This window comes from Palaemon carinicauda, chromosome 1 (genome assembly GCF_036898095.1).
Source record: "Palaemon carinicauda isolate YSFRI2023 chromosome 1, ASM3689809v2, whole genome shotgun sequence".
In the NCBI taxonomy this organism is placed as follows: domain Eukaryota; kingdom Metazoa; phylum Arthropoda; class Malacostraca; order Decapoda; family Palaemonidae; genus Palaemon; species Palaemon carinicauda.
In genome coordinates, this window is record NC_090725.1 from 296,913,445 (window position 1) to 296,928,094 (window position 14,650).

A 14,650-nucleotide genomic window follows, 5' to 3' on the forward strand; every position below is an offset into this window, starting at 1 on the left:
ACAAGGCGGTTGCCGCGATTTTCGATTAAATTCTGCCGCAGTCAGACTCAGCTATATATATATATATAACTGCCAGGTAAGTTCTATTCATAAAAAGAGAGCTTTTGAAGAATGGCTGCAGAGTAATAGTATAGAGAAGTATGAAAAATATAAAGAGAAAAATGCGGAAGTAAAGCGCAAGGTACGTGAGGCAAAGAGGGCAGCTGACCTGAGGTGGGGTCAGGGATTGGGTCATTCATATTAAGAGAATAAGAAGAAGTTTTGGAAAGTAGTGAAGAGAGTAAGGAAGGCTGGCTCAAGAATTGAAGAGACAGTGAAAGATGGAAATGGAAGGTTGTTAAAAGGAGAGGAGGCAAGGAAAAGATGGGCGGAATATTTTGAAAGTTTACTGAATGTTGAGGATAATAGGGAGGCAGATATAATTGCTGTTGCAGGTGTTAAGGTGCCAGTGATGGGAGATGAGAATGAGAGAGAGATTACAATAGATGAAGTGAGGAGAGCACTAGATGAAACGAGAGTAGGAAAAGCATCTGGTATGGATGGTGTGAGAGCTGAGATGTTGAAGGAAGGGGGTGTGACTGTACTTGAATGGTTGGTGAGATTGTTTAATATGTGTTTTGTGTTGTCAATGGTACCAGTAGATTGGGTTTGTGCATGTATTGTACCACTATATAAGGTTAAGGGAGATGTGCATGAGTGTTGTAATTCAAGAGGTATTAGTTTGTTAAGCGTAGTTGGAAAAGTGTATGGTAGAGTATTGATTAATAGGATCAAGGATAAAACAGAGAATGCAATCTTAGAAATACAGGGTGGTTTTAGAAGAGGTAGGGGTTGTATGAATCAGATTTTTACAGTTAGGCAGATATGCGAGAAATATTTAGCATAGGGTAAGGAGGTGTATGTTGCGTTTATGGATCTGGAGAAAGCATATGATAGAGTTGATAGGGAAGCAATGTGGAATGTGATGAGGTTATATGGAGTTGGTGGAAGGTTGCTGCAAGCAGTGAAAAGTTTCTACAAAGGTAGTAAAGCATGTGTTAGGATAGGAAATGAAGTGAGTGATTGGTTTCCGGTGAGAGTGGGGCTGAGACAGGGATGTGTGATGTCGTCGTGGTTGCTTAACTTGTATGTTGATGGAGTGGTGAGAGAGGTGAATGCTCGAGTGCTTGGACGAGGATTAAAACTGGTAGACGAGAATGACCATGAATGGGAGGTAAATCAGTTGTTGTTTGCGGATGATACTGTACTGATTGCAGACACAGAAGAGAAGCTTGGACGATTAGTGACAGAATTTGGAAGTGTGTGTGAGAGAGGGAAGTTGAGAGTTAATGTGGGTAAGAGTAAGGTTATGAGATGTACGAGAAGGGAAGGTGGTGCAAGGTTGAATGTCATGTTGAATGGAGAGTTACTTGAGGAGGTGGATCAGTTTAAGTACTTGGGGTCTGTTGTTGCAGCAAATGGTGGAGTGGTAGCAGATGTACGTAAGAGAGTGAATGAAGGCTGCAAAGTGTTGGGGGCAGTTAAGGGAGTAGTAAAAAATAGAGGGTTGGGCATGAATGTAAAGAGAGTTCTATATGAGAAAGTGATTGTACCAACTGTGATGTATGGATCGGAGTTGTGGGGAATGAAAGTGATGGAGAGACAGAAATTCAATGTGTTTGAGATGAAGTGTCTAAGGAGTATAGCTGGTGTATCTCGAGTAGATAGGGTTAGGAACGAAGTGGTGAGGGTGAGAACGGGTGTAAGAAATTAGTTAGCAGCTAGAGTGGATATGAATGTGTTGAGGTGGTTTGGCCATGTTGAAAGAATGGAAAATGGCTGTCTGCTAAAGAAGGTGATGAATGCAAGAGTTGATGGGAGAAGTACGAGAGGAAGGCCAAGGTTTGGGTGGATGGATGGAGTGAAGGAAGCTCTGGGTGATAGGAGGATAGATGTGAGCAAGGCAAGAGAGCGTGCTAGAAATAGGAATGAATGGCGAGCGATTGTGACGCAGTTCCGGTAGGCCCTGCTGCTGCCTCCGATGCCTTAGATGACCGCGGAGGTACCAGCAGTAGGGGATTCAGCATTATGAAGCTTCATCTGTGGTGGATAATGTGGGAGGGTGGGTTGTGACACCCTAGCAGTACCAGCTGAACTCGGTTGAGTCCCATGTTAGCTAGGAGGAACGTAGAGAGTACAGGTTTCCTTTTTGTTTTTGTTTCTTTGTTGATGTCGGCTACCCCCCAAAATTGGGGGAAGTGCCTTGGTATATGTATGTATGTAATAATAATAATAATAATAATAATAATAATAATAATAATAATACAAAGAATGAGTTTCATGAGTCATCTGTTTGTGTTAAAAGTGTTCTAAGATAATAAATAAGATTATGACACAAGGGAAAAACATACAAAATAGTTATAGAGCTAAAATGTTATAATCAACAATTGTCTAGCATTGTCGGTGGGATGAGGGTTGAATTTAATATGCCTTGTGACTAGGATGAATGGAAGACTTAAACCTTAATAGTGTGGTTATTTCAATACAAGCAGTGTTACAGACTTGCAAATCAACATGTTTGAAGGGAAACAGCAAGTCCCACAGCAGAACTTTTCCTATTCTATATGATGCTATATAACATCATTGGTAATGAAGGACTACTATCTAATCAGGTCTATAATCTCTGTTGCAGCAAATGGTGGAGTGGAAGCAGATGTACATCAGAGAGTGAATGAAGTATGCAAAGTGTTGGGGGCAGTTAAGGGAGTAGTAAAAAATAGAGGGTTGGGCATGAATGAAAAGAGTGTTCTGTATGAGAAAGTGATTTTACCAACTGTAATGTATGGATCGGAGTTGAGGGGAATGAAAGTGACGGAGAGACAGAAATTGAATGTGTAAGATGAAGTGTCTAAGGAGTATGGCTGGTGTATCTCGAGTACATAGGGTTAGGAATGAAGTAGTGAGAGTGAGAACGGGTGTAAGAAATGAGTTAGCAGCTAGAGTGGATATGAATGTGTTGAGATGGTTTGGTCATGTTGAGAGAATGGAAAATGGCTGTCTGCTAATGAAGGTGATAAATGCAAGAGTTGATGGGAGAAGTACAAGAGGAAGGCCAAGGCTTGGGTGGATGGATGGAGTGAAGGAAGCTCTGGGTGATAGGAGGATAGATGTGGGAGAGGCAAGAGAGCGTGCTAGAAATAGGAATGAATGGCGAGCGATTGTGACGCAGTTCCGGTAGGCCCTGCTGCTTCCTCCGGTGCCTTAGATGACCACGGAGGTAGCAGCAGTAGGGGATTCAGCGTTATGAAGCTTCATCTGTGGTGGATAATGTGGGAAGGTGGGCTGTGGCACCCTAGCAGTACCAGCTGAACTCGGTTGAGTCCCTTGTTAGGCTGGAGGAACGTAGAGAGTAGAGGTCTCCTTTTTTGTTTTGTTTCGTTTGTTGATGTCAGCTAACCCCCAAAATTGGGGGAAGTGCCTTGGTATATATGTATGTATCTCTTCAAATGAATATGACAACTGTGATAGACACAGAGGATGATGCAGACCATGACAAATGGGTTAGCGCTTTCAGCAACCTATAGTTTTACAATTTGAAATATGCTTAACCCTATGGCAATCCAATGATGCACTTTGAAGTCAATTGTTCATGTAATCGTAAATGCTCCAATTACAAGCATGGAGGGTCACTGAATACTATACCTAATTTCATGGAAACATTAGCTAAATTTCGCAGCTTCATCCAACTCCCTAAAAAGTGTGTATTAGATACTACACAGAAAAAACTTATGCTTTGCTTAAATCTACGTTCAATTGTAGACTAGGACAGAAAACTAGGCATTGTGATTTCATCAGCTGACCACTAGTTTCAGCATCATCGCATTATAAAAAAAATCATGATTTTTAAAGTTGTGTTTTATTAAAGCATTTTTGTATTCCTTTTTTAATATCTCCAAAGAGATATAACATTTATTATTTTATGTATTAAGAATATGCGCATTTAAGAATAACAAAGGGTATCGTTTATATAATTTCTCAACTTATCAAAAAATCTTCATATCACATGAGACCCATTATGTTATATCATATCATATATATAATTTTCACACATTTCATTTATAGCTTATTATTATTAGTTATCATATCAATAAGTTCTCTATCTCTCTCTTTGAGAGGCCATATAATATATACATGTACAGTACCGCATTCAAAAACATTTAACAACAGAGTTTCAGCCAAACTGAAATCATACTTTTATTAAATGTGAATTGTTTGTATTTGTGAAGGAACAAAAAAAAAGCGCTTGCTTAACAAAAACACTAAGAAGGTACTTTACCTGAATATGGACTAGAAGCATTCGACTATCATGCTGTTCGAGGCGCAGTTGGTCCCCAATGTTGGAATAAAGGTCATCCCATAAATCACAGACACGCCATGGAGGACCTCTTTCCGTGACAAAAGTAGTAAAGAACATACAATCTAAAACTTTTCCTACAAATTCATTGTCCACCATCCCTCTGTTGCCAAGAAAAGAGGCCTGAAAAATTATAGGAGTAATTTAGTTTAAAATGACAAATGACACAAGAGTACAAAAAAGATTTTTAATTTCTCTCCTTATGCAACAAATAACCTACAACATTTCTTACAAATGGATAATAACTTAAGATAACAAAAAATCAAGATACATACATATCTGATCTTAAAGCTCTAAAATGCATGCATACAATACTTATCTCAGCTTAAAATGAAATGAAAAAACATAAAAGAAAAGATTCCAGTATTAACCACATTTTATGCATATATTCACATTAAGTTCGTTACATGGACTAATTTTTCAACTATTGTCTTGTGACCTGGTATGAAATGGATAAGTGAACCAAATTTCATGATTTACCAGATGGAAAACACAGCAAAATTATTTGTAGGATAACTTCCTTATTCATATCTCATATTCTTAAAGTTTACTTCCTCTTGTTGAGTAATTTCTACCTAAAGCACCTGGTCCAAGCCCTCATTTACACCCTCTTCATTATTCTAAAAGAGAAGGACATCTACTTAGCACACCTTACCTTATGAAACGTAATAACAGGTTTTGGATGAATTCTGATGATCGTTAGACAAGAACGGTACCCCTGCAAAAGCTCGGCAAACATTCGCATGAATACTGCTCGAATCTCCTTATCTACCATGATGTGTGGAGATGCTCTTATTCCTGCACTTGAGGGAAAGGCATGGTCTGCAGTGTTGAGATCAGGGTGAAGGACCTGCAATTAGCGAAGATATTGATTAGAACAATATTTTCTGCAGACACAGCTTTAATTTCTTGTTTTTTAGATTGGAATAGTAAAAGTTTAATAATCATGAAATAATCTACTTTCTTTGTTCTGCATTCTAAAAAATAATATCAATAGCTTAATTTTGAGCACAGCAATTCCAATACAAAAGACAAATTTCAACCTGACATCTACATTCTTTGAGACTTCTGCAATTTAGGCACTCACATGAAACATCAATAAAATTACTCCAATCTCATTAACCCTTTTACCCCCAGGCTATTTGGAACTTTCCAACCCTTAACCCCCAGAGGTTATTTTTTTTCAAGCACATTTTGCAGTATATTTTTTTTAAATTGCTCTAACAGCCTTAATTTTTGTCATAGAGAGATCAGGTTGGTCTCATTGTCTTGGAAAATGCCTGAAGTTTCTCAAAAAATTATAAAAAATATGCAAAAAAAATGTAAATAGCAGTTTTTTGCAAGGACGTACCGGTACGTCCATGGGGGTAAAAGGGTTAATATAAATATACTCATCAGTTACACCATGTCTTTAGCACCACTAATCTCGCAAGAAAAAAGAACATTGTCTATAACTGCTGAATAGATTTTAAAAAATCCTTCCCTCCTAGTACAGTACTTACCCTAGAGAGCGCAGCATGGGTCAAAGACCAAAAGGGGTCGGGAAGGATTGAAACTGTGAGACTTTCTGGTACACGAATGGCTCCACCATCTAAGTCTGCTACAATTACATCCATCTGTAATGCATATTAGATTGTGTAAGTCACATCAATAAAAATCAAAATTTTAGCCAAAGGACAATTTGTTCACCTAATACATGAAGCGTCAGATCTCAAAAAAATATTTAAACAAACAAAATATCATTATCAAATAATTTCTTTCATAGTAAACCAAAGTATACTAACCAGTTCAGCAATATCATGTTGAAGGGAAGAATGGACTCCCATAATGAAAGGAGTAGGAGTTGAAAGAACTTCAACTAAGGAGGTTGGAAGAATTGGAATGTAAACATGGGAGTACCTGTAAAATAGTTACAGATTACATATACTATAGTCAATATTTTTTAGCGAGGCAGATTTGCACAGACTCGCAGGGGTGCCCTTTTAGCTCGGAAAAGTTTCCTGATCGCTGATTGGTTGGACAATATAATTCTAACCAATCAGTGATCAGGAAACTTTTCCGAGCTAAAAGGGCACCGCTGCGAGTCGGTGCAAATCTGCCTCGCTAAAAGAAATGAACTATAGTATTCAAACATAACAAAAAGGAAACTTTTGAGATATTATATGAGATTTTAACTATTGATTATTAACATACCATTTCAACTCTCTACTTTCTCTTTATTAAGCTACATGTCTAACTTTTATCCACTATATTCTAATATGTGCTCTTTCAGTTTGATTTACAATGCAGTATTGTGCATTTATACCCCTTCTTTATGTTAAGGATTGGATTGTACAGAATTTATGAAGTTGGGCTAAATATTTAGCCAGCTCTACAGCTCAGGCCAATCAGCACCCAAATTACAATATGAAGTAAAAATTAGAAGAGGTTGGACAGCACAAAGAAAGAAATGAAGCAGGAACAGAGGTGAAGAAGAAGACTATAAAGCAAGGCAAGTGCAGCCAAGGACCAAAAGAATGCTGCAAACAGCCTTGTAATGCCTACAATACACTACGTGAGATGAGCTGTTGATGGTACAGTACTTTCTCCAATGGGGTCTTTATGATCTAGGTCCTGTCACTAGTTGGAATCATGCCATCTATATACAATGTACCTCTCAAAACTATCTTTGAAAAATTTAACACGACTTACACTAGATGGATGCCAATGAGATTTTGAGGAGGTTTTTGAAGAATTCAAGTTTCCACTTATACTGTTAATGAACTAATAAAAGTAAACAAACTGTGTTCGAGGAAAATTTCATAATCCCATGATTACAAAAAAAAATAAACCTTTAATATATAAGGACCCATTACCCTAATTGATTTTAACAAAAACTAATTTACAGGTATTGATAAATCCCATTGCAGTGAAGGATCAAATAAAATTTACAGGAAGTAATCATAATCTTTTCAACTATAGCGTAAGAATAGAATCCTTGTACAATACACAAACACTCCCTTAATTCAATGTTGTAGTATATATACAAACTGTGATGAGCACATTCTCAAACTAAAAAAAATACAATATATATATATATACCAGGATTCAAACACTTACCTAAAAGGGTACAGAAGAGCTTTCAAAGCATGGCATGATTCAGTGAGTCTGCTATAGGACTGACTATGAAACAGAATCTTGTGCTCGGTTAGGGCAGAACAGAAAAGAATCAAAACATTTTTGATACCTGAAAAGTTATTCATCATTAATAGTGAGCATAACTAGATCACCAAGTACTCTAACAAATAACCAATTCTAATACTGAGTAGATATGCTTTGACAAGTGTGATTACTAAAAAACTTTATTCCCTACTCCTTTACACATCTTCATTACTTACAATAAATATAGCATAAGAAACTTCCAGACTCTGTTTGAGGGTATGTATTATCTTATTCTCTAAATTAATTACCATCACTAGCATAATATTTTCATTTGGAGTCAAACAACTAGTAACTTTTGTCATACTGAAATAGACAGATTGTTTTAAAGGGTGAAAAACTAACTACAAATGCTTCCATGAATTTTTAGCTGAAGTCTGAGACAATTTACTAAAAGCAAATAAATAAATAAGAAAATGAAAGGATCACTGCATTAGTCAACATATTTGCATACATATTTTTCTCTATTACCCTTTTATTTATCATTACCTTATAGTACTGTAGCCTATCCTTCTTAAGCACCAGAATAATAAGCAGCAAATTTGATTTAGCTTAAGAAAATAGAATTTTAACAATATAATCTTTTATTTCCATGCTCACTCCTGATGTTCATTTTGCTTTTCTGCAGAAGCTCAGTTCATCATTTACCCCAAAAATTTTCCCATTTTCTTTTCTTTCAAAAGATACATGACCCCAATAAAGAAATAAAATAATCTAATGGTTAATGATAAGTAGCATGTTAATTGTTTCCCATTCTTTAACTTTTAAAAGTCAAAATCATTATGTACTCCTTGACATCACAAGTCACTGGGGAGGTGGGTGAGGATGTATATTAACATAAGGCAAGTTTAGAAATTTTTAAAAAATCCAAAATCTCATGTACTTCTATTAACCATCCCTAGTGTTCATACTGCTGAATCCCACACTGATGGAGGGGTTTGTCAGTGAAGGAAGACAGGGGTCAACAAAAATTTGAAATGTATACCCAAGTCAAATTTTAGACTTCATAGGCCTAGTTTAATGGGAATCATCTCCTAAATCATTTGCAATATAGGGCTCTGAATTATTTTTTCAATTATATTTGAAATACTGAAAAAGAAATCTATAACTTAATTTTGGTAAAAAAAAAAAAAGTTAGAAGACCACAGCATCCACTATAGGGCCTTGAAGCCAATAACCTTGATAAAAAGTTAAGATTACTCAAGATAATGTCCATTCAACACCAAACTAGTAAAGGTACATTATTGAACTATCTCTATAAAATTCTTTCCAAAAAACCTTTCAGCAGAAAATTAAGAGATGTACGTTTACTCCTAATATCTAGAATCTCAATCTTCAGGAGTTAAAGATTTTGATCCAAACTTGGAGAGTTCCAGAGTCAAACCTTCAACAAGAAAATACACTGCCTTCCAGACAGAGGATAAATTGATTTTAAACTCCCACAGTCAACGAGGGGCACTAGCTGCAATGCCCATGGTTTGAACAAAATGTACTGAAAATCTACAGAACAAAGACCACTACTCCTAGATGAAATACTTGCAACTGTCTCTAATAAGGAGAGGCAAGAAAGAAACTGGAACAGACTTCTTAAAACAATGAATGAAGGAACAAATGAAGGAATCAACTAAGCTCCCAACGCCCACCTTGAAAGATCGTGCTTGCAAATTATTATGCATTTAGCTATTAAATCTATAAGTGAGTTTCCCAAAAATTCAAAATTGAACATACAACATCCTAATCCTGAGAAGTAGATTTGACTCCTGGCAGCCCATACTAACATGTTTAAATATATCGGTACCTGGAAGTTTATGTCTAAACAAAACACTATGATGGAGAAAAATGAAGAATGGCCTCTCCTAGCATGCTACTTATCATTAACAGCTAGATTATTTCATTACTTTGCTGGGGCAAGTATTTTTTAAAGGAAATAAAATGTGAAAATTGGTAAAAATTTTTGGGAGTAAACGTCAATAAACCGAGCTTCTGGATTAGAAGCAATATCAACATCTGAGGAATTTCATAGGAATAAATATGCATTGGAATGTATAACTACTACAGCTCTATACAGTTCTTGCATTTAAGGATTGTGAGTGTTTGCCTAAGGCAACAAAGGTAAATTTCAAAGCTATACTAAGGTTTGGGAGAGACTAGCATGAGCTAGAGTAATGCATGTTCACTAACTAACATTTGATTTTCTACCATATTTACCACCCTCTTTAGTAGTAATTGAATGGGTAGATATACCCTAACCATTCATATTACTAACAGTATTAAAGTGCCGGGAATATTCATATTTGCAATGGCACAAGTTGACCAAGTATAAATTATCCCACTAGCTATAGTACTTGTTTGGGGTTCAATTCTTCCTCTTCCAAACACTGACATGACAGGAATGTGAGCATATGCAACTGTACAAGGTGATATGTAAGAAATTTTCAAAATCATAGCAGAACTACTTGCTATGCTAAGGGAAGTTTGTACGTGTAGCAGTACTACCTGCTGTGCTACAATCTTTCAAATTGCACTTGCAAAAATTGACATGCCATGAATGTCTGCCCCTGCATCACTATTTGTCATTCAGGAAAAATCCAGAGGTATCTGTAATCTACGAGTGAATTAAAAGTAACCTTTAACACCTTGGAATCTTTGGGTAAATTACTGGTTTGAAAAGAAAGAAACCAAACCAAGCTTGCAAATTTTTTCACTACTTCATTAATACATAAAAACCCATCATTCGCATATTACCTTACTTCTACATCCATGATCCTTCCTGCCTACTGAATTTCTGCTTCCTCTTACCATTATAAGAGAAGGACATAAAAGATTGTTCAAGGGGTGGAAGATGGGTATTCCTTACTTGATAAACAGGTTTTCAGAGAACCCTACAATTAAGAACTTGAAGACCACCATGGTATATATTCAAGCCTCCCTAGATACACTGACATCTTACTATTAAAGCAAATGGTTATAAAGTTTGCATTTGGTATGCCCTTCCCAATGAAGCGTCAACAATAGCCTTTTCTTATCATCGTGCAAAAACCCACAGAAATTCTGTCTTAGGTAAAGTTCACATTCTTTGGGAGGTGAAAGTGCTGAAGGGAGGTGTACATAACTTAAACCACTCTTGTAGGTATTGTATATCAATCCTGAGCAAAATTAACTCTTTATCAAAGTTAACAAACTTCTTGCATAAAGGATCACCATTGCTAAAACTACCACTAAACTTTCTTCGCTATCTTCACAATAATTTATGCAATGTCCAAACTGAAAATTACATAACTATCCTCACTTATCCCTAAATAAATAATTAAAGGTTGAGGCAAAGAAACAAATTTGTTTTTATTTCTAAATCCCTCACAACAATAACAAACTGGTCTTATTGTACCCTTTGCAAATAGCTTATTCCCACTCTTTAAAATCAGACCTATATCTAAATGAATTTCCTGTGCTTCCTATTCTACATACTATTGGTAAAGTTATTGCTTTTATTCTTGGAATTCTTGACATCAAAAAGTTGTTTCAATATCTGAAATTCACAGGATCCTTCTTTTTGACAGAGTTCATGCCAAGCAGCACAATAGTTTCATAATTCTTTTAAGCTGTACATAAGTTGTATACTTTTGTGACAACGCAGATTTTTGTGACCATTAGTTTATCATCATAGGGGCTCTCCCATATCATGTGACCCTCCAAATTACGTATCCAATATAGGATTTCTTCATATACCATATTCCATTTAGTCCCCTTCCTTCCTCAGTTCTCATCACCGCTACTGCCTGACACCCCCACCCACAACCCCAGCTTATAGACGTAGCTACCTTCACATCTCACTACTCCCACAACTGAGACACTTGCGATTTCGTCTTTATTTGTGATTGAGTAAGGGCTATTTTATTTTATTTCTACATTGGCATACATGATCAAACCCCACATGAAGCATTCCCTATAGTGAGATGAGCTGCATCACTCTCCACCTCTGCCTGCCACCCAAGACACCAGCCATGCAAAGTGATATCTAAATCACACCAAATTATATCAATACCATAAATAATTACTTGAAAATGTGTAAACCCATTTAAATCTTCCCCTTATTTTCTACATAAATTTCCAAATTCCTGTATCATTTACTTGCATTTCACAGATCTTGGGAAATTTTCTCAAATATTTCAAAATATCATTTCTATGTCTTAGATAAATATTTCCTATTAGTAATGCCCATCATTTTTTAAAGTAAAAAACATAAGAACTGCAACCTAAATATTCACATAGTTCTCTAGTGTATAATAGCAGCATTCATACAAAAATTTCTTAAAAGGTTTACCTAATTGATTGAAGAGGCTAAGGACGGTGGTAGCAGTAACAGGCAGTGTTGGAGAGGCAGGAGGTTGAAGAGCTTGTCTGTCGCCTGCACCTATACTGAACCGAACCTGGAAATATAACAACATTAAAATATTAACACCAATGAAGAAAAATCATTACCTGTTCAATACAGTATATACCAGACAAAAATGTATCTTAATTTCCATTTTTTTAATACACAGTTCACATGAAAATATTGAATAGACTGCCACATAAGATGTGAAAATGAATAACTATAAGAAGACTAACCATGCCTCAATCATGAGCATGTAACATTCTTACCTGCGGTCCTCCTGGAGGTGGCACTTGAACATAACCAACCATGTTGCCAATTAGTGTCTCCATGCTCACACCCAACCCCTCCATATACACCGTGTAAACAATACCCATACAATTCTGAAAAGAGATATTTCAGATCAATATTTCATAGTGGCTTCACCTAAATTTGGTGATGGATCAAATTGCTGACACTGCTTTAACAGTAAACTGTGCAGTACGTGGTTTAAGAAGCATCCTCCAACTACAGTTGTAGCTTAGCAAATAAAAATAATAATAATAATAATAATGATGATAATAATAATAATAATAATAATAATAATAATAATAATAATATAGTAAAAGCAGCTTTGGGCTGCCTTGCAAGCATTTTTATTCCTCTTCTTACGTACAAGAACAGTGTATCAACATATTGTATGTGAACACTTGTAATACCATATGATTCAATGAAAAAATGCATATATATAAATTTGTGTCTTCTCACATTAAAGATATGGTTGACAAGTTCTGGCTTTGAAAAATCTACATTAAAAGAATAAAATGATTACGGAAATAAAATTTCATAATCGATGCTGCATAAAAATGAGATTATTATCTATAGTCTACTTTCAATAATTATAATCAAATCTTCAGGAGCGTAGAGAGGAGACGTCCCCTCTTTTGTTTCATTTGTTTGATGTCGGCTACCCCCCCAAAATTGGGGGAAGTGCCTTGGTATATGTATGTACATAAATCTTCAGAATAAAATATAACATTATAAATAAGAGCAAAACAGAATATAAACTGAATGACTAGGAATTTGTTATCGTTGCACTTCCTCATTAATCCGACGTCAATTACCTTAGATGTCAGGATACCAGAAAACTCTCAGTCAATCAATCCACATTAATTGGAATTTTACAGTTATGACTTCAGTTTGAATCTATTTCACACGTGATTCTCCAATGCATGACAAAAATGGTAATGTAATTTTGTTTTAACAATACTGCATAAAATCAGTATTCACCATGGAAAAAAAGAAATGAGAAAAAAAAATCTTAGAAATTTAATTTGTTCATGATTAATCACTGTTAGCTTAAAATACAGTACAGTACATACACTATGCGACACATTTGATAAACTGAATCTATGAGCTTTCTGTGTGTAATTTTACTAATGAGTATAAATATAATCTGCAGGAGTTGAACAAGTGTATAAATAAATCTACCAATGTCCAAATGGCACCCTGGGTGCAAATTCAATACAATAATTTACTTAAAACAACAGGTTAAAGGTCATACAATCAGGGATTTTTAAAGATTATATTACAGTACCAAAATCCTACAGTAGATTTATGGAAATTCATTGGCAAAGGAAATGTAATAAGGGCTGAATGATGACAGGTACTTTGAACAATACTTACCCTAAAGGTCTCAAAATAGTCGAGGGTGGAGATAAGAACGAGGCACTTTGGAGCATACATAATCGAGTGGTGAGTAATAAGGTTGACAGGGTGGCCCAAGGCGCGCACTCCACCATTGCTAAGCTCCAAGCCATCTTCTTCCTAGAAGCAGTGAAAAAATTCAAGTTACCGAAAACCTTCTGATAACATGCAAAGCCATTAATAATACTGGTACACCAATTTTTTTAAATTTCTATTTGCATCAAATATAAATACATTCAGAGATAAATGAGTGTGAAACAATAAATTTTAAAATTACAATTACTGTATTCTTTAATAATTCTGCTAAAGCACAACCTTTCAAAAATTAAAAGCTTTAAGCACACTACTGTATATTATCCTGAATAATCAAGGTTTTCATATCAGAAAATATTTCAATTATGCCTACATATAAATTTTAATAACTAAAAATCTCAAAAAAAAAAAACAGTTTGATACCCTTGATTATATGAGATGAGCTATTTGACTCTCCTAGCATTGAGAAACCACTTGCTCTGAGAGTAACAAAACAAGGTGGGTAACCATATTCTATCCATGGTTCTTGGAGACTATGTACAGTACAGTGATACCTCGGTAGTCGAACGACTCTATACTCGAACAATTCGGAGTTCGACCAAAATTTTCGAGAAATTTTTGCTGCGGTGCTCGACCAAAAATTCGGTACTCGACCAGCCGAACACGTGACGACCGCATGGGCTTTGTGATGATCGCGCCATCTCGGCCACTCTCGCTTGTTCGGGAAGCATCAGTTCTCTCGAGAGCGTCACTCAGACAACGCGCGATCAGCATTCGTTGTGATTTAGTGATTTTCAGTGCTTTTAATTGCTTTTTTAGCTTTCATAATGAGTCCCAAGAAAGTAATGAGTGTTAAGGGGAAGGAGAAGAGGAAAACAGTGCGAACAACGATCGAGTTGAAGAAGGAAATTATAGCGAAATATGAGAATGGTGTACGAGTGTCCGATTTAGCGGTAGAATACGGAATG

At 35.9% G+C, this 14,650-nt stretch overlaps 1 protein-coding gene across 1 annotated transcript in view; it reads right to left on the reverse strand.

The window, feature by feature from the left end:
• Window positions 1–14,650, reverse strand: part of Sbf (SET domain binding factor) — a 219,630-nt gene that overhangs the window by 123,745 nt on the left and 81,235 nt on the right. Inside the window, exons 4-11 of the mRNA XM_068392627.1 lie at window positions 13,629–13,769; window positions 12,233–12,346; window positions 11,913–12,018; window positions 7,493–7,619; window positions 6,178–6,292; window positions 5,896–6,009; window positions 5,049–5,243; window positions 4,316–4,516 (exon numbers count right to left, since the gene is read on the reverse strand). Of these exons, the coding sequence (XP_068248728.1) occupies window positions 4,316–4,516; window positions 5,049–5,243; window positions 5,896–6,009; window positions 6,178–6,292; window positions 7,493–7,619; window positions 11,913–12,018; window positions 12,233–12,346; window positions 13,629–13,769 (1,113 nt within the window). The remainder of the gene's footprint in view (window positions 1–4,315; window positions 4,517–5,048; window positions 5,244–5,895; window positions 6,010–6,177; window positions 6,293–7,492; window positions 7,620–11,912; window positions 12,019–12,232; window positions 12,347–13,628; window positions 13,770–14,650) is intronic.